Here is a 23,654-nt window from a genome sequence, read left to right as displayed (position 1 = left end):
TGGCAGCTCTTCCAGAAATGGGGTTTAATATAGGGTACGGGGTGTTGGAAATTGGTCCAATAGTAAGGGTCAAGGCAAATATGACCTACAGTCTTACAGAGAGATAACGAGGGTCTGAAGGCAAAAGAGGGGCTTCTTTGGCGCAGTCATCATGACTAGGCATTTCTTATCTTAGGCAAGTGACCGCCAGGGAGGCCTTGCAGGGCCTCTGGCTGCTACACCACTCTGTTTGCAGATCGAAGTACAGGGTTGCTGGCTGACCTTTTCTGATCCTGACATCCACAGCCAAGAAATCCAAATTTAAAATCTAGGTAGTTGCTGTGAAACTGTACAAACAGAGGAAAGAGACTCCCAGCAGGAGTGCTTCAAGCTGGAAGATGAGATATTTTGCAGAGAGGAAAAGCAGCCTCACCCAGTGGCAGAAGTTGTGCCTTGCCCCATGCTGAATAAAATGGCTGTGCTGTGAAGAGACAGCAAGAGGATAAGGGGCTGGGGAGGGACATCTGGGCAGAGCAGAGAACTTCCAGCGTGGCCCCTATGTCAGGAGCAGGTGACCTTCATGCCCAGTCTTTACTGATCTTGTTTCTTCCCATCTTTACAGCCCAGTCTTGATGTCCACATACACTCAGCTGCCAGCGCTTCTGCCCTCAGCAGCCTTGTTGCTGAGGAGACCATTAAGGTACCTGAAGAGCACGTGGCTAAAACGCTCTTTATCCCTGCAGTTACTTTAGTTGCTGATGTTATCTCTAAGTAGACACCTCTTACAAGCTTGCCTCAAACCCAGGAACACATCTAGCTGAGACTCAAGAGTGAAGCTTTTAGTCTCAGCACACGTGATGTTGTCCACAGCTCTTCAGGCTTTTTTCTTGCCTGGTGCTGGGTTTTTCTTAACAGCTCCTGACAGAGGGAAAAGGTGGGGGTGCTGCAGCCTGCCAGGAGCGATTGTCTTGCTTCTTTTGCCACCCTGCTCCCACCATGGCAGGAGAGGTAATAAAAAACCAAATGGTTACATGAAGTCTTGCCACTGCTTTAACTAACACCAGGTAAGAAAGAGAAAAGCACATTTGGTTTTCAACGGAGAAAAAAAAAAGTATCATGTAGGAATTGTATTCTATGAATCACCACAGTCAGTTCTGCTTTCCTGCCATGGGGCTTGACACTGTGGGCTGCCCTGAGCCATACCATGTGTTTGGCACTGAATGGAGAAAAGTTTTAGGTTTCTTTGCATCAGCCAGTCATACCCAGAGCCTTAACTAACCTGTCATGCTCAGCAGCTGTATCCAGAATGAGAATTAGGTGCTGGGCAGGGAAGAAGCTGTTCCAGAGAAAGAGAAAACATAGCTTCCCACTGTGCTGAGAGCTGTAGACTGGCACTGCCTGGTTTTCTTTCTTCTTCTGGCATAGAGGCTTCAGCTTCTCCCAGGAGCTTTTCTCTGTCCTTGCACCCTGTGCCACAGATTTCCCTGTACAACCCGTGAGGCTGGTAGCAGTTTTCTGCATCTCCCAGAGGTGTCTGCTGCAGTAATGGAGAATGGAAACAACAGCACAGGTTTCCCTCTGCTATTTATTTTGCCATTAGAATCAGTCCAAACTCCTCATTTCCTTTGTGCTACACCTTCAAATGCACCCCCCAGATGCCTTCCTGGGCCTTGTTCTCAGGGCCATGGTATCAACTGGGACTTCAGGCTTTGGTTCTCTCTTACCACTATCTGACCTCCAAATACACTCTATTTGCCTACCTAATTCAGAGCATATGATCTGCAGAATTCCCAGCTATTGAACCCAGCAGCAACCTCCCTGGCTCTGAGGCTGCTGCTGTACTGTGACATGCAACCAAAACCAGCCAGACTGAGGATCTGCCCTGAGAGCCTGCTTGTGTCTCACAGAGGAGCCATAGCAGAAGCAACAATTCTGACAAGGCCTCCCAAGCAAAGCTGCATTGATGTTACTAAGCAAATGACCTTTCTCTGGAGCAGCTATTTCACCCACACAATTGAGTGCAAAGCACACACACTGCAATGTATGTGAAAACCAAGAATTTGTTCAGCTCTTCGGCAGCTGAAATAATTAATCTCCAACAGCTAAACTCATTTGCTTCCTCCACCTTTGCCTTTCCAGCAGACTTCAAATCCAGCACAGCAATTATCTGTGCTACTAAGGAAGCCACATGTAGCGTCTTTGACAAATTTCTCACCCTTTCATCCACTTCCTTTGCTCACTCTGTGAGCAAAAGTCTCTTCCATCACAGAAAGATACTTAAAAAAAGATGCCTTCTTCATGCATTGTGCCTGGCCATCCTGGGGGAGCAGCTCTGGGCAGGCCAGGGCCCGTGGGGTGACTACATGGAGGAATCAGCAAGTTTGGATGAGGAATATAATAAAGGAGATATGGAAAACAGCATTACTCTGGGATTTTTAAATGAAATCTCTGAGAGGGGAAGAGAGCACATGGAAGAATTAAAATACTCAGCTGGCAACCTCCTAAGGCTGATCAGTAGCTAAACCCAAAAGCAAATAAGCAGAATTCCCTTCCCAGAGCTGCCAGGTTTGCGCACAGGGTCATAAGCAGGATGAGCTTCTTGACACCTGTGTCTGGCACCTCCCAGTATGTCAGGCTCATGTCACACATGCCAGGGAGATGCCAGACACCAGAATCAGCACACAGTTGGCAGGACTAAGTTACTCCACAGAGAAGAGCTGATGCTTACCCCTAGACACAAAGCTCTGACCTACTCACACCTCTCCCATTTCATCCACCCTGTTCCAGATCTTGGAACAGCTGCACTCTACCAATGTGGCAGACCAGCCCCTGCAGGGTTAAAGATGTGCTTGTCAGCCTGAGCGATAAAAAGTAGGATAGAAAATAAGAGAAAAGAGTCATTAATTAAGGCAAGAAGCTGGGAGCAGAGACTGCAGAATGCCAATCAGTCTGGAGAGAAGGCTCAGTGGAAAGCAGCAATCAAACTCCTTCAGTTTTAATTAAATCTGTCTCTCTATCAAGGATGTAACATCTTTGCTTCACCTCTGCTTTTGAGCTGAGAAACCAATTGGAGCATGTAAACTGGTACTGGATAGACAGGAATTCACTTCTGGCTCCAGAGCCTTCCCAACCCAGGCTCAGCACCTGCCTTTCCTTCTCATGTGCTCCCCAAAATTGGGGCTTAGCACCAGGCAGAATGTAGTGAAGGGGTCCAGGGTTTGCAGCCACTTGTCATGCTAAATGCACCTTCTCCCAAAGATCTTCCCTGTCCTCTCTGTCCTGTTTCATTTAGGCTTCACCCCAGTGTGCAGCAGTCAGCCCTGATCTGATCAGTTCCATTTGCAATCTGGGATAAGGAGGAACAGGATCAGGGGTGAGCAACAGCTCAGCTGCTTCTAGGCAAGACTAGGCAGTGTCCAGCCATACCACATCATTGTTCCTGACTGCTGTTCCCTTCTCCCTCCAACCCTTTGGGCTGTGGAGTGATTCTTCACCTGAAGAAATTATAAGATCATGTGAGCTGGCCACCAGCCATGGCATCATGTGCAAAGGGTGGCTGCAGAACTCACTGTTCCCAGGAAGGCACACTGGACACATTTCTGAAAGAGATCTGCTGTAGAGGAGTGGCAGCCACCACGAAAGGAGAGAGGTGGAGAAATCAAAAAACAGGGAGAGAGGCAAGGGAGGTTCAAAGTGCAGAAAGCAACATCAAGCACTTGAATGGAAAAAGAAAACTAATTCCCAGCAGTGTTGGCCTTCCTCTTCAGTTACCCTCTGCACAGAAAAAGGAATGTCCTTGGAGCTAAGCTCTGGCAAGCTGAACAACAGCTTCAGTGAGCGTTAGAAATACCATGTCACCTGGGAATTAAGAGTGGGCAGGACAAAGCAAAAAGGAAAGATTTACGCAAACAGAAGTAGGGAACAGAAAAAGAAGAAAAATAAAGGAGAGACCATGGTTCTGCTGATGCACATCACAGCTCTGCAAGCTGCCTGATGTCACCCAGCCTTACTGTACAATGCCTACAGCACTGGCTGGGGCCAAAACTCCAAAACACAACTTCCAGCACCATGCATGGGGACAGGTGAGGATACCAGAGGATTCTGTAGCCCATGCAGGGCTAAGGACACCTACAAGTGCCATAATAACCTGTAATTGTTTCCCAGCTTCAGTGTGGAAGTCTGGGTGTCCCAGAGTGTCACAGCTTTCCCTAAACACTTTTTCCTAAGCTTCCCAATTTTCACCTTCTTTTAAGAAATTACAGGTGCAGATCTGCCTCACATTAAGGGTTACATATTCAGGATCCACACAGCACTAATAAAACACCATATGTAATTAAAGAAAAGGATGGCTGTTGCAATTGCTTAAAGTTTACTGTGAATATTGAGCTGGGATGATGGCAGGTCTCAGACATAACTACAGGATCATGGAGGAGGTGTTTGAGGAGTTCTGAGGGACTTGAACTCAGTTTAATGGATCTGAATGAACGAGCTCATCTCTCTCTGCCAACATGAAACCATCTCAGTGGGGATAAGGCATGGGCATGATCCTGAAGGAAAGCAAAACCACTGTGATGTGGCCAGAAAATGTGATGCAAATATAGACTTCTTTCTTGCCTCTCTAGCCCTTTTCTAGGGCTTCTTCTTGGTCTTGTCCAACAGTTCCTCTTAGAGGGGTCACATCTAGGGAATGGCCAGCTGTTGTCAAAACTTCCTCCTCCAGTAGCTCCTTCTGAACAGAGACCATGGCACCTTGTACCTGCTGAGTCCATGCTCTGGCACAATTGGCACCTTCATGGTCCCTCTTCCTGGTGTTCTCTTCTGGGGCTTGGGTCACCTCACTGTTGCCTCCATAGAAATCTCCTGTCCTGTTGGGAAAACCTCTTTCTACATTGACCATATGGACTTTCCTTCCAACCCTCTTCTTCTTCTTTTTCCTGATCTTGTTCTGGAAGAAAAAGCAGGTGAAGGCCTGCTTGAAACGCTTGCGGAAATGCTTGGAGATGAGAGCATAGACAATGGGGTTGAGGCAGGAGTTGGTGTAGGAAAGGCAGTGGGAAGCCAGGCGGAAAGCGTAAGTGGCCCGGTTGAAAGGAAAGTGGCCAAACCAGAAGCAGAGGATGACCAGGTGGTGGGGCAGCCAGCAGAGGCAGAACAGGATGGCCACTGTGACAATCATCTTGGTGACCTTACGTTTGGCTTTCCGAGACTCTGAGATTCTTTCTATGGGGTCTACAGAAGTCCACAAGAACTTGATGGTCCTAGAGTATGCCAGGCTCACCACGGTCACAGGCAGCAGGTATCCAAATACAAACGTGAGGATGTCCAGAACCTTTCGGCGCTGGTCCTCCCAGATGGGGACACAGATGGGCACGCCATGGTAATGGATTATCTGGTAGTAACTGAGGTAAGGCCCTGCGAAGAGCAGTGACAGTGACCAGATTACCACAATGGCCACTCCCGCATTTCGGGATGTGCGGAGATCCCGGGACTTGAGTGGATAGCGAATAGCCAAGTACCTGGCAAGGAGGGGAAGAAGAGGCAAAACACAGCATGGGTGAGATGAGGTATTTCTCCTGCCCTTTGGAGCTACCATCTGTGTACCCCTTCCTATGCAGCCACCCATCTCTTCCCTCCCAAATTTTTTGGAAGTGAGAGTTACAGTGAATTCACAAAAATATCAGGGGCATTCCAACAGTGGGCTTGGGATCTCTATCATACACTCTGCTGTGCTAGCTTAGGAAGGGCAAGCAACTTATCTTTTGCAGGGGTAAGAGAAGGATAGGGGCAGGACTCTCCTGTTTCTTCTGAGTAGTGTTGCTGCTCTGGGGGTTTTGCTGTTCTTGCTTATGCATGGTGGACTCCCCTCCTTTCCAAGTGAGTGCTGGGTAATTGGGCTGAGAGCTTGGCTTGGTAGAGGGGGAAGGCATGGGAAGCTGGGGAGACGGGCTCTGCTGGCCCTACCTCTGGGGAGACCTGACCTGCTTCTTACAAGGACACCCTACTGGGTATGTAGTGACCTTCCTCCCACCCTTAGCTCAAGATTGGCAAACACAGTGTCCCTGAGCTGCAGAACTCAAAGGGAAGGGGACACTTACCTGTCAACAGAGACGGCAGCCAGGGTAAAGCTGCTAGCATACATGGTGAGGTAGATCAGGAAATGCACAGCCTTGCAGGCAAAGGCCCCAAAGAGCCACCCATCCAGGGTGTAAATAGTGGCCTGGAAAGGGACACAGCAGATGATGAAGCACAGGTCAGCCACAGCCAGGTTGAGGATGAAGAGGTTGGTGGTGGAGTACTTGACTTGGCCATTCCACAGCAGCACAGCCAGCACCAGTCCATTTCCCACAGTACCCACAAGGAAGATGAGGGAGAAGATGATGGGCACAATAATCCCTGCTGCTCGTAGCTCTGGGCTGTCAGAAGAGATGTTCAATCCCCCTGGCATCTTCCTGTCACACTGCAGGGACCTGCATTGGGAGAAAGGAATAATAGGCTCCAAGGTGCCTGACCCCAGCCTTTGACACTCACGTTTCTCCCAGAGATGCCAATCCCAAACAGCTGATTAGATGATGCCACCAAGATCCTCGTGACATCACTGGCAAGAATGCTGTTGTAGTCAATCAGCCCACATCTACCTGGCTTGAGCAGAGCTGAAGCCTCTTCTCCTGCCCAGGTTCACATTACCATCAGAACATCTTCTGTGCTCCCAGCACTCCGAAGGATCCCTCCTGCCCTGCCATCTGGCCTCACCCCATTCCTCCTACATTCCCAAATCTGCTAAACCCCTTGGCATTGCTTGCTTTGGTAAGTCTAAACCCTGGCTAGTGTTTAACAGGGTTTGGCCACAGGGCCATGAGGTAGGAGGCTCCCATGGCCTGCAAGTGCTCCCAGCACAATCAGCCCAGGGCTGTGCCACCTCCCACAGCAGGGACCCGATGCCTGGATCACACCCCACAGCAGCAGCACCCCAACACATTCCCACCCCAAGGGAACTCCTTAAGCTGGGACCCCCTCACCCAGGAGCTGGCTGCTCCTTGCTACCTGTGCAATAGTTATGGTCCACAGAGGAAAGGCAACTAAATGCACCTTTTCCTGATGCTGAGAGGTAATCAAGGGCTGGATGGTGGCAGGTAGGTGAGGATGGGGAGGAGACCCTGGAGCCACCTGAAATACAACGTGATGATCACTGTGAAGAAGCCTGTTATTATCACAGCTCAAGGTATTGCGATTTGCTGCAAAACTTCCTCCAGCCCTGAGTAACACTGTGCTCAGGCAAGGAACACCAACAGTCTATCTCTGAATAAGCCTTCTCCTTGTTATGCTATCATTAGAACAAATTGTCCTTCTCTGAGCAAAAACAGAGAAGGAAAGACACTGTTATCTAGCTACTGTTGACAAGCAATTAACTCGGTTTTGGGTCATGCAAGCTCCTTCACTCCATGCTCCCCCATCCCTCAGCTCATGCCACTTCTGCTTCCCAGCTTCTTTGTGCATCACACCAAGAGACTGCCTCTGCCCCTCTGTCTTTGGTCCCCTCTGTCCTACTGATAGCTACCCTCCAGCTTATCCAGCTTATCTATCTGGCCCCATGGGATCTCCTCACTGAAGCAGAGGAGCCCAGTCTCCTTCTGGGCATGCAAAATGCAACAGGGTGTCTCTGCTCAGGGAGCCTGAGGCCACCTTTCAGCTTTGGAAGCTGTACTCACCTTTTTGAGGAAGGGCCTGCAGCTTTGCCACTCGCTGAGGGGGAGAATTCCAGTCCAGCCCACACAGTGGTAGCAGGAGGATGCAGACCACAGAAGAGTTTATCTGGGCAGCTCTGTCATCCCAGTCACTCCTGCCCGGTGCTCCGCTGCCTCCCTCTGCCCACCACCAGCTCTGCTCTCTCTTCTTCTGGAGCTCCTCTCCTCTCTCTCTGACTCCCCCTTTTCCCTCCCTCTGCTCTTGCTGCTGATCCATAGTTCTCTGTTGGTTTTTTTTTCCCCTCTCCCTGAGGTTGGGTTTGGAGTTAACTCCTCTCTGCCCAGCTTTCCTGCAGGCTCAGCTGCTCCCTGCTCCTCCTGCTGAGAAGGGGGTGGCAGAGAGAAAGCTCACTTCTCTCTGATGGAAAAGGAAGGATGGAGGGGGAAAGGGTCCCTTGGACCTCATCAGCCACTTCTCAATGATGGGTGCTCAGGATGTGTTGTCCAACACCTCCAGGGAATGTAAATATCCCACAGCTGTGAACCTCATCCCTGCCCTGTCCCTCAAATATAGGGTCCTAAACCCTCTGGAGGATGAGAGGTAATTGCTGTTACTAGATGTTATTAGTTAATTGTTAGTAGCTCTGAGCAGATGGAGCCTCTCCCACAACATCTGACCTAGGGAAGGAGGAGAAGGCACGTTTTGAATTCCATCCAGTCCAGATCTGTACTCCACCAGTACTTCAGTATGGGAGGGAGGACAAGACCTCCAGAGGTCCAGCTCCATCGCAGCTGCCTAGAGACATATGGGGGCTGGCTGATGTGCCAGGAGAGGAAAGTGACCCACGAAGCCCTGCTGCTATGTCCACCCTGGTGGCAGGATCTGTGCCCTGAGGACTTCCAGCTGCACTGAGTGCAGCATGGTGATCCTTTCTCAGCAAGACTCAAAGGCCACCAGCTTCCCTTCATTGGGAAGGTTGCGACTACTTCCTCCAATGACGGTGCAGGATATGGAGAAGGAGGCGCTGGCCCCTTCCCCTCCGCAGCAGCCCAAATTATCCCCATTAGCGCAGTGACAGGAGAGACCATAAGGCTTCTCCCCGCCACCTGCCCCTCTGGTGGGAATGAGCGAGGTGTCCCCGCCAGCTCCCTATCAGCCGCTGTAACCAGGGAAAAGGGGAAGGCCATGCCTCGGGACGCGGTGATAACCCAGGGGATGCGGCAGAGTACGAGCCTGCAGCCGGGCACAGCCTGTCACAGCGCTGCTCGCCATGGAGGGACCACACCGCAGCTGCCTCCTCCTCCTGCTCTGCCTGCTCCCGCCGCCGGGCATCCCAGGCCCACCGCCGCCTCTGGAGGAGCCTGGGGAGCCGCCGCGGCCGCCGTCCGGCACCGCTGAGCCCACGGCGCAGCTGCTGCGCGGCCAGCCCTCGGCCCCGGCGCGGCCCTACAGCCTGTCGCTGTCCCCCGAGGATTATCGCTACGCCCCCAAGCCCCGGCACCTGCGCCCCGGGCGGCTGCGCCGGCTCCTGGGCTCGGCCTTCGACCCCTTCTGGATGGCGACCGAGGAGCCCCGCCGTCGCAACGGGAGCATCCTCGAGGAGAACCTGGAGTCCACGAGCAGGGACTTGGCGGAGGGCGCCGGGCGGTATCACCGCAAGCTGTGGCGAGAGGTGGAGGGGCTGGAGCTGCCCCCAGAGCTACCGGGGGCCCTGGCCCGCCGCCTGCGGCAGTGGCTGGTGGAGCGGGCCAGCTGCCGCCTCACCTCCGCCTGGGTCGACCTGGGCCCCGTCTTCTGGCCCCGCTGGGTGCGCCACACCACGTGCGAGACCGGCCCGCCCGGCTGCTCCTGGCCGCCCGGCATGAGCTGCCGGCCCGCACAGCTCACCCGCATCAAGCTGCTGGCCTGGCACTGCTGGACCCCGCCGCTCCCCGGGCCCCCGAGCTGCACCTGGCGGCACATCCCCTACCCCGTCGTGGCCGCCTGCAAGTGCTCCTGCCGCTGAGGGGGCGGCGGGGGGCTGCGGAGGTACCCCCGGTGCCTGTTCTTGCAGCCAAAAGGCCTGAAAAGGCAAACGGCTGCCTGGACTCGCCCTCGGAGCTGGGGGGAAATCCCTCAGAGAAATAAACCTGCAGGAAGGAAGCGGGGATGGCTGTGGTCGTTGCTCTGTCTCACCAAAACCCCTGGGTGGGGGGTGCTGCTGCTTCCCCCCTCACCCACCAGTGCTGTGAGGCATTAGCACCAGTGGAGGCCCTTGTGCAGCATTTATCTCCAGCAAAGGATGAGGGATGGAAAAAATATGGCACTTGACCCCGTTTGCAACAGCCCCAGCTGGCTCAGTCCAAGCTGGGGCATCCCTGCCTGCCTGGGTGGGGCTGCAGGAAGGGAGCCAGGGCAAGGGAATTCCAGCAAAAGGTAGAGGTGGGTCATTGCTGCTCCGGGTGGAAACAGCAATGTGGAGAGGGGCTGGAGTGAATCGGGGCAGTGAGGTAGTTTGGGACTGCAACAAGGCAGCCTAGTGAGAGTAGAACTGGGAGGTGGGCCACAACCCAGGGCTGGAAGCATTTCTGGGGCTAGGTGTGTATAAAAATGGGATGAGATAGGATAGTCCCCTACTTCGAGGTAAAATGGGTGAAATACGTGGATCCCCCACCAATCCCACAGTGCAGAAGGTGACAGCTCCAGACTCAGGACTGCCTGAGCAGCATACAGGGTATGGGGCAGGTCAGGGAGCCCAGGGTGGGAACTGCATCCTCAAAAAGTGGCATCTGACTCTACATTCCACTCAGCAAAACATCCTCTGCTTTCTGGGATAAAAGCTGCCTACAGCTGTAGATCAGACCTAGGCTGAAAGGCCTTGAAGCAACAAAGAGCAGGAGGATGTGCCTCAATTCAATATTAACATGATGCCTCCAAGTCAACAAGTATGGCATTATTCATTACCAGTGTGCCATCATCTGACCCTCCTGCCTTCCTGGGATTCCAGAACTACACAGTCTGTTCCCCAGACAGCTCCACAGCCTGCTGCTGAGCTTGGCCTTGAAGCAGGCAGTGCAGGGAGTTGGCTGCTGAGGCACCCGAGAGATACAGAGGTGAGAGGGAGGTCAGTGCGTCTGGCGAGAAGAGGAGCAGAAGGGCGAGCCCACAAGTGCATGCAAAAAGAATTGTGAGCATCACAGGAAGGAGGCTGCTCTTGCTGCTCTGACCTACAGCTGAGCAGAGAGACCTCTGTAGGGCTGCTCTGCCAATGAGGAGGACTTGAAAGCCGGAGCAGGGTTAAACTGCTTGGGTTGTCTGCCCTGAGTGGCGTGGAGGCACCAGCAGGGATGCCTGCAGAAGGCCAGGGGAGAGGGGGAGACCAGGGCTAGGTCCCTAGACGAGCAGGAGAGAAATGTGAGGGAGAGTGGTACAGGTATGCAATGGAGGTGTGCGGGTAGGGGGAGCAAGGGGTGCACATGCATTGGGCTCAAACCAGCAGTGATTCAGTTTAGGGTCTCAAGCCTCCCTATACCTGAGCCCATCTTGCTGAACTTTCATCTCTTCCAGGTCACACAAGGGGCCTGAGAGCAATCTCCCTGCCTTCTCCACACCAAAATACCGCCTGTTGAAAAGGGTTTGCAGCACTGCGAGGGCCTGGTGCCACAGAAAGAGATCTCCATATCATAGTTTATCAGCAGGCTGAGCTCAGGGCCTGTGGGGATGGAAAATTAAACAAAATCAGCACACAGTTACACTACCAGCTGTTCTAAAAGGGTTTGGCTGCAGTCCAATTGAACCTACAAGACACATTTCTCCCCTGTCCTTTGCAGCTTTATAAAGCCCTACGGGTCCTGGAGTAACAGCTGTATTCTTCTGCAGTTGCTCTGGCTCAGGTCAGACATATTGCCCTGTGTTCCCTGACAGCCTAATGACACATAAGGACTTCAGAGCAGGTCTCTGCTGACACGACCCAGTGCTCCAGCATTCAGGCAGCTGGCAGGACACACAATTTCTGATCTGGAACAGAACTGATGCAAACAAAGCAATCCTAAGAGATGCCCAGGTCCCACTTGTGCCTTTTTGAATGCTGAAATACTACAGCACAGCTAGGAGGAACAAATCCAGAGATTCCAGACGGGAGAAAGTTAAAGGTTTCCGTCACCTGCTCTGTCCCTGGCCTCAGCCTCAGTCAGATGCAGATCCTCTCAGTATGCTACCACCTCTGCCACCTCAGCTTGCCCACTGCCTGATGGCCTCTCTGGGGCAAGATGTCTTTCCCAGGGCAGGTTTGGGACCACTGAAGTAATTGGCAAAGCCTGGTAGCTGGGGACCAAGCAAGCCTCACATCTAACCTGAGAGTGAGAAGTAGACAAAGGAGCACCAGAGCTTTGGGGGGCCCATATACTCTTTCCCTAACCAGCTGCCAGTAGCACAGGTTGCAAAAGGTGTAGGAAACACCCCTGCCTCAGTGGGGGAATTACAGCAGTCAGATCTGCCAGGGTGATGCTGCTGAACCCACAGGAGAGCATGGAAGAAGCAGGCAACATCAGCAACGCTGTTATTTCCATCAGCAGGAGACAGCAGGAACTGCAGCGCTTCACCATCTGGACTGAGGCTTCGGGGAAGTCATAGCAGTGTCTGGTCACAGCATGAGAGGATGGGGATGGGGTGCAGCTCCTGGATGAGGAAATAGGAGGCAGACAAATATCCGCTGCACTGCAGGACACCTTTAATGACACTTAAGTGCTGTTTACCAGTGCTACTGCCAGCATGCTGCAACAGCCAGCTGGCTGACTCATGTGACACAGGCTGTGATGCCTTGAGGAACGGTCCTGCTTTTGGCAGTGTGCTGTTCAAGCCTTTTTCCCCATCAGAGGCACTTGGTTGTGGACAGAGATGGTGCTGAAGAGGTGTTTTCTGGCCCCTCAAGACAGTGCTCCGTGCTTCCGTCCCACCTCGGTGAAGGCTTCCACGCAGCGGTCGATGTCCTCGTCGCTGTGCACGGCTGAGATCTGGACCCGAATGCGCGCCTTCCCCTTGGGGACCACGGGGTAGCTGAAGCCAATGACGTAAATGCCTGGGGAGGAAATGCAGACAGAGTCAGAGCTGGCTGGGACAGAGACAGGCTGAGTGTACTGGGTGACAGAAAGGCTCCCCTCCCAATAACCACTTCCAGCCTTCAGGGTTTCCAAGTGCCATTTGCTCCCAAGCATGGAAATGAGGTTAAGGGCCAGCAATGGGGATGGAGTCCAGCCTAGCAGGACAAGAGCATTAATGTAAATCCTCTCCCTAACTGAGAAAGAAGCTGCAGCCAGCAACATCTGGGGGAGACCATGAGGACATTTGCAGCTGGAGGGGGAAGAAGTACTGGATTTTGTGCAAGAACATCTTCTGAAGGAGGGCTTGTGGTGGCACCACCGCCAACTGTCCCATCCCTCAGGGAATGTGTCTGCATACTGAGCTCCCTCCCCAGATCACCTCTGTTGAGCATGTCCTCTGCCATCACTGATGCCAGCCGAGCATCCCCCAGCATGACGGGACAGATGGGGTGGTCTTTCCCCGAGATGGTGAAGCCAGCTGCCGTCATCTTACTTCTGAACCTGGTGGAGGGAACAACAGGATGAGTAAAAACCTCAACAACCCTGTCCTTGGAGACCACTGCCTTTCTTTCCCCTGGGAGTCCTGCCCACTGAGAACTGGGTAAGGTTTGCTGCACTGTTCATCTTCTGTGCAGGGAAGAGATCTCTCCTCTTAGAGTGATCTCCTACCGTGTCCTGCCACGCATAATGAGACTGCAGATCCTTGAGGGGACAATGTGCCCCAGCTCACAGAACATCCAGATGTGACACATCTGCCTGACACAGCCAGGCAATCCTGCAGCCTCCCCTGAGCCCTGACTTGCAAACTGTCTTCACAGTTATCACTGGGAAAGGAGGGGCGAATACATCACAGACAACTCACTCCTAACAAAGCTGCCCCTGCTCCCACACCAACATGGCCCCTCACCGTTGGGTTTTGGCAGCCATAGACTGTGCAATGGCATTGCTCTCCATGAGCAGGTCCAGGGCCTTGGATGCACAGCCCACCACGGCAGGAGGCAGGCTGTTGGAGAAGAGGTATGGGCGGGAACGCTGGCGGAGCAAATCGATGAGGGATTTGGGACCTGTTGTGTACCCGCCTGCAGACAGAGGAGAGAGAATTGGACAAGGCACCCCAGCAAGGTGACCTGTTTAGAGTGAGGCTTCTTGATAAAGTCAACCTGGCACCTGCAGCAGGAATTTAGGTACAAACCAGGTCTAAAAATCATAGCTGATGCTTTTGACCAAGAGTTTCCACCTTGACCCCAAAGGCAAATGCATGAGAAAGATGACAATGTAACAGGCACATGGCAGGATCTCCCTTAATCCTGCAGCAAAATCACAAACCAAGCCTTATGCTACCAGTGGAAAAGGATAATATGCATTTGCTACTCTATCATTAGTCAGAGGAAGGAAATGTAAGATTGATGCTGTAGAGCTCTTTAGGGCATGCAGTACGCTGGACAGGAAAATGCCTTCACCTGCAGCTCCTCCAAGAGCTTTTCCCAGAGTAGAATTGATGATGGTGACTTTGTCCATCACTCCCAGGAGCTCATCAGTACCCCTGTAGAAAAAGGAATGTTACGTTATCAGTTGTGCCAGCACACACCAGGGAATCTGCTGGATACCTCAAGGAAAACAAAGCACTGCCAGCCAGGTCTCTGGCATCCCTCCTTCTAGAAAAGGAGGAATAGCCCCTTGAGATAGTTCAACCCAAGTGTTGACCTTCCTCTGCTGCAGAAAGCCTAAGCTGGGAGAGGACCAAGTAAGAACATGTGTTCTTCATCCCTTAGAGATGGGAAAGTGCTCAAACTTCCCACACAGAAGTTTAATAGTCCAAACAAAGCACCTGCCAGGAGAGGTGGTGCCCCAATGAGATGGTCAAACCATCTGTTACACACTGAGAAGAAGCTGTCACTTGGCGATGGATCACTGCTGAAGTATCTCCTTTCAATCCAAAGGTGAGGTGCAAAGCCTTCAAGGAGTCCCCACACAAAAACACGCTGGCCATCAGCAGCTTAGTCCTTGCTTCAGAATGAGTCAGAGTAGGAGGAAGAAACAGGGCTGAGGCAGTCACTTACCGCCCATTGGGTCCCAGGAATCCTGTGGCATGGCATTCATCAATGAAGACCAGGGCATCGTACTTCTGGGCCAGCTGGCAGATTTCCCTCAGGGGCGCGATGTCACCGTCCATGGAGAAGGCACCGTCAGTGGCCACCAGCCGCAGGCGATGCTTCTGTTGGAGGGAAAAAGCCATCCCCAGGGGTGAAGATGTCACCCTGAGGAGAGGGGCTGGCAAAGGCACACACTCAAACCCCTGTATGAAGAGGATGTACCTAACTGACATGGAGGGGATTTGCATCACAACCAGCTGCTTTGCCACCTTGCCTTTTGCCTGTTGGCAAAAACCACGCCTATTGCATGGGAAAGGGCAGAGCTCACCCTCCAGGACTGGTTACTGCACAGGCAGCACAGCTAAGCAAGTGCCCTGGTGTTGGGGTGGGAGCAGAACTCCATACCTGCGCTTCCTTCAGCTTGGCCTCCAGGTCCTGCATGTCCATATGCTTGTAGCGGTACTTGTTGGCCTTGCACAGGCGGATGCCATCGATGATGGAAGCATGGTTCAGCTCATCTGACAGCACTGCATCCTCTGGGGTCAGCAGGGCCTGGCAGTGCCAAACAGAAAGGATCATCCTTTGCTCTGGATGCCAGCTCACCGAGATCTCCCAGCCCCCCTCAGTACAGAGAACAAGGGTGTGATTGATTCCAGCTGCCACATCTCTCCTGGCACTGCTAAACTTTCTATTTCCTTACTAGTCATCTTATTCCCTGGCTTCTTTATGCCAGGCTTTTGCTTGTGGCTTCTGAGCTCAAAATCTCCTTCCCCCTTTCCTAACATGTGAGATCACCCCTGTCCCTCACCTACACTTTAAGGATGCAGAAATGGGAGCCCTCCCTAAGAGCTGGAGCTGGCTGGAGAGAGCAGAGGTGAGGGTGGTTAAATGCCTCTGCGTGGCTTCCCTGGTGCAAGGGCCCCAAGTCAGGGCCCTTCACCACCAGCCACTGCTATCTTTTCTGGTGCATAGACCTCACAGCAGAGCCTCTGGAAGGCATGGGAACCACATTGCTGTCACCTCCCTTCTCCATGCACAACACAAGTGAAGCCTTATGAACCTCAAAGATACCAGCGTTGGCATCAAAGCAACTGGCATAGAGAATGGCATCTTCCCGCTGGTGGAAACGTGCGATCTTCTCCTCCAGGTCCTTGTGTATGCTCTAAAGAGAAGAGAGGAGCAGGAGTCAACAGTGGGGCAGCACAGGTTCTTGCTTGCCCACTGCTGTTAAATGCTGACTTGAAAGGGCTGGAGACAAACAGGTTTTATCCAGAAAAGGGATGTGCGTGGGAGAAGTTACTCATGTTCAGCAAATGCAGCCCTAAAGTATGATTATGGGTTGGGATGCCAAAGCTCAGCAGGGAGACTCGAAGCACCCCATGCACAAAGAGAAAGCTCTTCTTGTTCTTTGCACTTAATCAGGCAGGTTTCAAAAAAGGCTCCAACAGGGATAAACTGGGCTGGGTCTGATGGAGCCACTTCAAGCCAGGTTCACTGTAATTTTGACCCAAAAGAGAGAGAAAAAGACATTTATTTTCTGAATTCAGAAGGGTGTTCAGTTTCTTTGCTCTCAGGTGTTGTAATGGTTTAAATTGGCGTATTTCCAGATGCTTGGCTAGTGGGGATCTGGCAGGCTCCTTTTCTCACCGGGCCACATGTAAGCTAGCACTGTGCACGCATGCCGAGTGGAAGTGTCGAGAGAGGAGTCTGCGTGGACACCCTGCGAAAGGCCCGCGGGGAAGGGGATGCTGCTCAGTACCTGGGTACCGCAAATAAAGCGGACGGAGCTGAGCCCAGCGCCGAACTTCTCCAGGGCCTCCACAGCGGCACGGATGACCTCGGGGTGGCTGGAGAGCCCCAGATAGTTATTGGCGCAGAAGTTGAGGATTCCTGCGGGAACAGAGAGAAAGAAGCAGGGGCATGGCACCGAGGGAAGGGACCGAGAGCTCTCCTTTCCCTCCCCGCCGCACGCACCGGCGCCGCCGCCCGCCAAGCGGAGGTGGGGACCCTGTCGGGAGGTGATGATGCGCTCGCTCTTCCAGGTGCCGGCGCCGCGGATATCCTCCAGCTCGCTCTCCAGCCGCCGCCGCAGCTGCGCCGCCGCCGCGCCCGACGCGGCCCGGGGGGCGCCGGCCCCGGCCCCGCGCAGCGCCCGCACCGCCGCCGCCCGCCACATCCCGGCGCTCCGCCCCGCACGCCCCGGGGCGGGCCCGCCGCCCCATCGCCGCTAATTAACCACGGGTTCATCGCTGACCAATGCACATCGGCCGCCGCGGCACCGCCCCCGCCGGGCGGGGCGGGCGGCCGCCGCGGGTCCAGCGCTCGAAGCGCTTGGGAGCGTTCTCCAGGAGGCGTTCGGCGTCGTCTTTGGAGGAGAGGATCTGTCCCAAGGAGTTTAGGCACCCCAGAGCCAGATATGTGATGCCCGGAGTCTGAGGGATTTTGGGGGAACGCCATCTATGAGATTTAGGAACTGTAATGGGATCATGTAGTATGGTCTGAGGGATTTCATAGCAATAGGGCATCATGGACCTCAAGGATTGACAAGCCCAGGAGCATTAGGTGACTCTGCCTTCAGCACAGGTGACTTGGATCCTTGCACATAGGTGGTTTATGGGTGTCCACCGCTAGGGGTAATGAGCCACGGGTCTGTGGCATGTGTGTGTATCAGGCTGAGGTGACCAACAATCCATTGGACAGAGAGGTTTAGGATTTCCCAGGTGAAAATTAGAATACCCAGAGGATTTGAGCGCCTCTGGCCAAATGTCTTTGTAAACTACAGGCTCAGTGGCTTTAGACACAAAGGGTCATAGAATGATAGAATTGTTTGGGTTCAAAGGAACCTTAAAAATCATCAAATTCCAAGCTCGTGCCATGGGCTGGAAGACCTTCCACTAGACCAAGTTGCTCAGAGCCCCATCAAAACTCGGCTGGAGTATTTTTAGGGATAGGGCATTCATAACTTCTCTGGGCAGCCTGTTCTTTCTGGATTAGGTATCTCTTTCCTCTACTACAACTAACTAGGGAATTCTGTGGCCAGAGTGGTTTAGACCACTCATTCCAGGGGAATTAGGTACCAGGCTCTTGAAAGGTTCAGGGTCTTCAGTCTAGGTGTTCTGGTTGCCTTTGATCTAAGGGTCTTACGAACAAGAGCCCATAGGGATTAGGTGCATCCAGGCCAAGGATTTCAGTGTCCTGAAGTACTGAATTTGGAATCCTTAATGGCTAAAGGACTCAGGCACCATTTGCCCAAGCAATTTAGGAAGAATAGGCTGAAGGATTTGGGAGCCATCATGAGAGGGTGAAGATCCTGGCCTTTTGAGAGTTAGACACAAAAAGTCCAAGGACCCTGGGCATCCAGAGCCCCTGGGATTTTGGAGCTCACGGCTCAGGTGGTTGGGGATCCTGATTATCAAGAAGTTTATCTGTCTCTAGCCAAGAGGGATTAGGCAGCTCCTGCCTGAGGCTCAGACCCTGCTGAGCAGTGAGGTCAGCCCACAGGCTCCCTGCCAGCCCTGGCTTCAGGATCACCCAGCCCAGCCCAGGGAGGGGCTCTGGCAGGGGACAGGCAGGCCCTGGAGTTGTGCCAGCCCCACTGGGCACAAAGCCAGAGCCCTCCTGTCGCAGCAGGACTGAGCCCAGCAGTTCTGCCTCACCCTGCCCACCACATCCTACCCATAGAGCTGTCCACTACCTCAGGATGTTCCTCCCTGGGGAGCAAAGATGCATATGGCTGTATCTGTCCTTTCTCCCCACAGTGATCCCACTTCCCACTCCATGGACACCTTCAACTCCTTGCAAGCCCAGGTGGACAGACTCTGGCTGCACTCCATCTCCTCTGTCCCATCCTTGCCCCAAAAGTCCCTGCCACCATCCAGCTGTGCTGAGGCAGCTCCATAGGCAGGTGGGCAGCCCTGGTTGTCTCCAGCACCAGCTCGACCTCACACCCAGCAGCCCAACATTCCTCACCTCATCCCCACAGTGGGGATCTGCAGCACTGGATAGGGAACAGGGACCCCTCTTCCTCCTCCAAGGAAGGCCAGCTTTCACAGCCATATGTTCCGGCTTCCCCACCAATGTCTTTGCCTGGCCCCAGCAAACAAATAAACCCCCCAGGAGTTGAGGCAGGACCAGGAACTGAAATCCTGCATGACTCCAACAGGCACACAGGGTCACCATCACTCTCAACACACAACAAGCAGTCCAGCATTAATAAAACCAACAGACACACATGCAAGAAATTTCTGAGATATCAGAATAAAAACCCAGACCAGTAACACTTTAAAATTGTTTTTTTTTTCATTCATCAACTGCCTTGTTTCAGCTATTTCAATTCACGAATAGAGCAATTCTTTATAAAATGCAGTAGAAAGGAGTAAAAACAAAGGCAACAGCTATTTACAGAACCAACGGGGAGAGTGCCGAAGTGCCTCTAGACTTCTCACTTCTTCTTGGGCGACTTCCGGGCACCGGACTTGGCTCTGGATTTCGACCGCCTTGCCTTCTTGGGTTTTGATGCCTTCAGGGACTTGGCTTTAACAGTCCTTGGCTTCTTGGCTTTCTTCGGACTCCTCGACTTCTTCCTGGCCTTCCTGGCGGCAGATTTGGGCTTCTTGGCTGGGGACCTGGCTTTCCTGGACCTAGCCGGCTTCCGAGGCGAAGTGGATCTCCTGGCTGCCTTCTTCCTCTTCCTGGAAGGAGACCTCTTCGCCTTGCTGGCCTTGGCTAGGCGGAAAGAGCCGGAGGCACCAACTCCTTTGGTCTGCTTGAGGACTCCAGTGGCCAGCAGGCGCCGGATGGCCAGCCTGATCTGGACGTCGGCATTCTGGCCCACCTTGTAGTTGCTCTTCACGTACTTCTGGATGGACTGCCGGGATGCGCCGCCGCGGCTCTTGTCGGCCCGGATGGCTGCCGTGATCATGTCCGAGTACGCGGGGTGGGCTGCCGGCCGCCGCGCTGACCGGGCCCGCTTGGGCTTGGTGGCCGAAGCCGGTGGCAGTGGGATCGGGCTGTCGCTCATGGCGAGTGCTTCGTCCCGCGATGCCCTGCTATGCCCTCACTGCTGGCAGCGTGGCCCGCCCGGCCTGGGACCCCCGCCCCTGGGCGGGGAGAGGCTGGAAGGGAGCGGTGGGTGGCTGAAGCCGCAGCAGAGCCGGCGCCGCTCCGCCGCCGGTGCCCCCGCCGGTGCCTCTGCGGCCGCGCCCGCCGCGGGCTCCCTTTAAAGCCGCGGCGCGGACCGCGGGGAGGACTGCCCCGCGCCACCCGCCGCCCGTGTCCCCGCGTGTCCCCTGCCACGCCCTGACCCGACCCACCCGGAGCCACAGGCAGGGACAGTGCGGGGGACACTGCGGAATAAGAGCATTTGGGGCAATACGTGGTGGGGACAAGGAGGGACACTGGCGGGATCAGCGGGGGACAGTCAAGAGCGAGGACTTGTAAGGGACATTTAGTGGGGCAGCTTAGGTACAAGGTGCATTTGGAAGGATATTGTGTAGGGACAAAGAAGGACACTGGGGACGCTGGTAAGACAGGGACATGCATGTCAGGGATATTCAGAGCAACAAGAGATGCAGAGGGACACTTAGGGAAGACACAGGGTTAGGGAGGGACATTTAGGGGCAACACAAGCAAACATGCTGGAGGAATATCAGGGGACAAGGAAAGACACTCTGGAAAATATTAAGGGGGTAAGAAGGAACACTAGAGATGACACTGGGCATGGCACCAAGGAGAAAACGGGAAGCACTGGGCACAAGTCAGCCCAGCAGCAATACCCCATGGCCAAGTGCCACTATTCCCTCTTCTGCCCCTTTGCTCTCCACCAGGTGCTTTAGGAACACCATCTCAGCCCTTGCATGTGGGTGATGAGGGGTCACAAATAACAGGCTACCCCCTTGTTTTGGGAGACACACACAACTCTCAGCATGCGGACAGAGTAGGGACATAGTGGCAATCAGCCATCCTTTCCCTGCTGGGTGAGCGGTCGGCTGTTCCTGGGAGATTAAATATAGCCACTATCATCATCTTGCCTGTAGGATTTAGATGATGTTTTCCCCTTATTTTTTAAAAACACATGGGCGCAGCCACCTGGTGCCCGCCAACATGCCACGTGGGGCTCAGAGGTGAACCAAACCTCCCAGTGCTTCAGTTTACCATTAAAATACACAGTGAAGCACCTCTCAATAACTTCTGAGTTCCCTGGGTGTCCAGGGCCATGAAAACCACCAGCCAGGGACACACAGAAGTATACATCAATAAAATATCAATATAGATACATAAATACAAATATAAATACAGAAATTGAAATAATAAAAATAGCAATAGTAGAAATTGAGATAATAGAATCATAGGGTTGTTTGGGCTGGAAGGGACCTTAAAGATCATCCAGTTCCAATTTCCCTGCCATGGGCAAAGACACCTTCCACTAGACCAACGTGCTCAGAGCCCCATTAAGCCTGGCTTTAAACACTGTCAGGCATCCACAACTTCTCTGGGCAACCTGTTTCAGTGCCTCATCACACTCACAATAAAGAATTTCTTCCTAATATCTAATCTAAACTTGCCCTCTTTCAGTTTAGAGCCATTCCCCCTTGCCCCATCACTACATTTAAATAGAAATAGGAATCTTTGATGTGAAGACCTGGCCTGGAATAAGACACTCAGACCCCTGATGCTTTCCCACAGATGGAAGGACCAAGTGCATCTCCTTGAGCCTTCCTCCCTGATGGACTTTCTTCACATGCTCTATTCCATTTGGGGAGTGGGAAAGGCTCTCGGCACCTGCAAACCTTTTTGTTTAATTAGGAGCAAATTGCTTCTAATTGTGGAGAGGAATAACCACCCTCCTGCCTCCCTTGGGGTTTGCTTTAGTTTAAGACCTAATAAATAAATGGCTTTCCATCCCATATGGAGCTCTGGTGGCCTCTGTGCAAGGCTTTGACCGGCTGGGGGACCTCTCATTTTTCCTATCTGGGAATAAACGGCCGGTGCTGGCTGCCGGCACGTAGGCAAAGCCAGGCGGGCAGATAAGGCACCATCTGTTTTTATTTGCACTCAAGTTTGTAACCGTCGTGCGTGGCTTGCCCGTGCACCAGGCTCTGAGGGGAGACGAGGAAGTTTAGGAGGGGTTTAGGAATTGGCACCACGGGCTGCCTGTGGAGCCTCCAGCCCTAACACCCAGGCAGCGGTTATCAATCCAGCGCAGGGATGTGGGGAGGCAAAGGCAGCGGGGGGAGAGGCGGCAGGGAGGGACACACAGATGCTTCACCTAACTTTAACCACCTTAGGGGTCTAATCTCACTCGTTCACCTGGGCAGCTCCTGCTGCTGATCCGGGCTGCTCATCCTCCTCCGGCGGGTGCCGCTGCTGGCAAACAAACATGCTCTCCCCTGTGTGTGGAGGTTCTGGCCCTTTCATGCAGACTAGATCCCTAATTTTTAGTCAGTGAAACTAAGGGGAAGATCCCGTGGCCCCAAGCAACTCACTGGAGGGAAGGCACACAGGTGGTCACAGCTCATCAAGCTGCTGCTGGCTTTGCACATGGGGGGTAACCTGGTCATGGCAAACCCCCAAGCACCCCAGCTGATACTGGAATGCACCCATTGAGCCTTGCACTGTTTTGACAATGCATCTGTAACATGAACTGGTAAGGACTGAGAGGATGACAGAGTTTTCCAGTCCTTGGCAGGATGTCAGGCCTGGAGGTAGAAGGCAGATGCTGTCAAGCAGTGCAAGCCCTGATGCCTCTGGGAAGTGGGTCCAGTGCTTTTGGCACCTCACTGCAGGCAACACAGGGGACATCCAGAAGGAAGAGTTTTTCCCATAGGCACATGTGCCACCATGGCCATCTTGGGTTCATGCCTGTATTTTTGGTCACAGGAACTTGCCACCATGCCCAGGATTGGGTGGGTTACCCCCTGCACCCACTTTTCTCCTCAGGAATTGCTATCCAACCACTCCAAGCCTTCTGAGCCTTCCCTTTCTGGCATTATTCTGCAGAGATTGGGAAATCCCACATCTCCAACAAACCCCAGCGGACACAGCCTGGAAGAAGAATCCTCTCTGTAATCCTGTTTACCTTCTCCTCCCTGTCTGCACTGAGTTCAACCAGACCCCATGGGGATTTGCACATTTCCAGCTGCAGATTTTGTCTTAAAAGGTCAAATCGTGTCCACTGCGGATCCATCGGGTAATAGCCCCTGCCTTATAGGGGCAGGGCAGCTGCTCATAGGCCTTTGAGAGCACCAGGGTACTTCTGGCAATTAATGTCAGAGATAACATTTCATTTTACCCAGTTTCCATTTCAGGGAGACTCAAAATCCTCAGCAGTGGGACTTGGTCTTGGTGGTACTCGGATCCAAGTGCTTCTGTGCTTTTTTAAGAGCAAAACACAAAAACTAGCTGAAGTTCCAGCTGTGTTCCTAAGAGTTTCAGCTCTGAGTCCCCAGTGTGCAATGCAGTGTGGTCAGCCCAGCAGGAAGCCACTCAGCCTGGCCATTGCTAGGGGCAGAGCAGGCTTGAAGGATACAAATAAATGGCAGAGTACCCCTGACTGCTGGACTGATTACCACTGTTTTAAAAGATTGATGGGCTGCTTTTTAAGAGTGAGCTCCTTATGTGAGCTGGGGTGCTGGCTCCCATACAACCATGGTGCTGTAGAGCTGTGGGTTTTCCCAGTGCTTGAGGCTGGGATGTTTCTCACAGCCACAATCCAGCTGCAAGCAAGTGGATGGGATACAACCATCGCTTTGGGATGTTTTTTTGGACTCTGCCAGCCATCATGCCTGTCACCCATGGGCATTTTGGTCATCTCCTCTCCTGG

General features: G+C 53.2%; 4 protein-coding genes across 5 annotated transcripts; 1 reads left to right on the top strand and 3 right to left on the bottom strand.

Moving 5' to 3' along the window:
• Positions 1–4,543: 4,543 nt before the first annotated feature.
• GALR3 (galanin receptor 3) lies at positions 4,544–8,106 on the bottom strand. 2 transcript variants are annotated; one of them, XM_021554003.3, is made up of 3 exons: positions 7,686–8,106; positions 6,075–6,446; positions 4,544–5,495 (listed from the first exon to the last, which is right to left on the bottom strand). In XM_021554003.3, exons 2-3 carry the CDS (start codon positions 6,422–6,424, stop codon positions 4,598–4,600), a joined length of 1,248 nt encoding a protein of 415 aa, XP_021409678.2. In that variant the 5' UTR covers positions 6,425–6,446; positions 7,686–8,106; the 3' UTR covers positions 4,544–4,597. The 2 variants fall into 2 exon arrangements, with proteins under 2 accessions (XP_021409678.2, XP_077639520.1); XM_077783394.1 differs by lacking the exon at positions 7,686–8,106 and adding an exon at positions 7,066–7,126.
• An 826-nt stretch (positions 8,107–8,932) lies between these two features.
• On the top strand, positions 8,933–9,667 carry LOC110483826 (noggin). Its single transcript, XM_021554005.3, has one exon. It carries the CDS (start codon positions 8,933–8,935, stop codon positions 9,665–9,667), a length of 735 nt encoding a protein of 244 aa, XP_021409680.3.
• Positions 9,668–12,348: 2,681 nt separating this feature from the next.
• On the bottom strand, positions 12,349–17,009 carry GCAT (glycine C-acetyltransferase). Its single transcript, XM_021553955.2, has 9 exons — positions 16,808–17,009; positions 16,593–16,723; positions 15,894–15,995; positions 15,239–15,385; positions 14,801–14,955; positions 14,201–14,283; positions 13,648–13,819; positions 13,120–13,241; positions 12,349–12,718 (listed from the first exon to the last, which is right to left on the bottom strand). Exons 1-9 carry the CDS (start codon positions 17,007–17,009, stop codon positions 12,567–12,569), a joined length of 1,266 nt encoding a protein of 421 aa, XP_021409630.2. The 3' UTR covers positions 12,349–12,566.
• A 2,101-nt stretch (positions 17,010–19,110) lies between these two features.
• Positions 19,111–20,037, bottom strand: H1-0 (H1.0 linker histone). Its single transcript, XM_021553968.3, has one exon. The coding sequence runs from the start codon at positions 19,851–19,853 to the stop codon at positions 19,275–19,277; it is 579 nt and encodes a 192-aa protein (XP_021409643.2). The 5' UTR covers positions 19,854–20,037; the 3' UTR covers positions 19,111–19,274.
• Positions 20,038–23,654: the final 3,617 nt, after the last annotated feature.

The sequence above is a fragment of the Lonchura striata genome, chromosome 5 (genome assembly GCF_046129695.1).
Source record: "Lonchura striata isolate bLonStr1 chromosome 5, bLonStr1.mat, whole genome shotgun sequence".
In the NCBI taxonomy this organism is placed as follows: domain Eukaryota; kingdom Metazoa; phylum Chordata; class Aves; order Passeriformes; family Estrildidae; genus Lonchura; species Lonchura striata.
The sequence above is the reverse complement of the archived record's forward strand: the minus strand, read 5'-3'. Positions and strand labels throughout refer to the sequence as shown.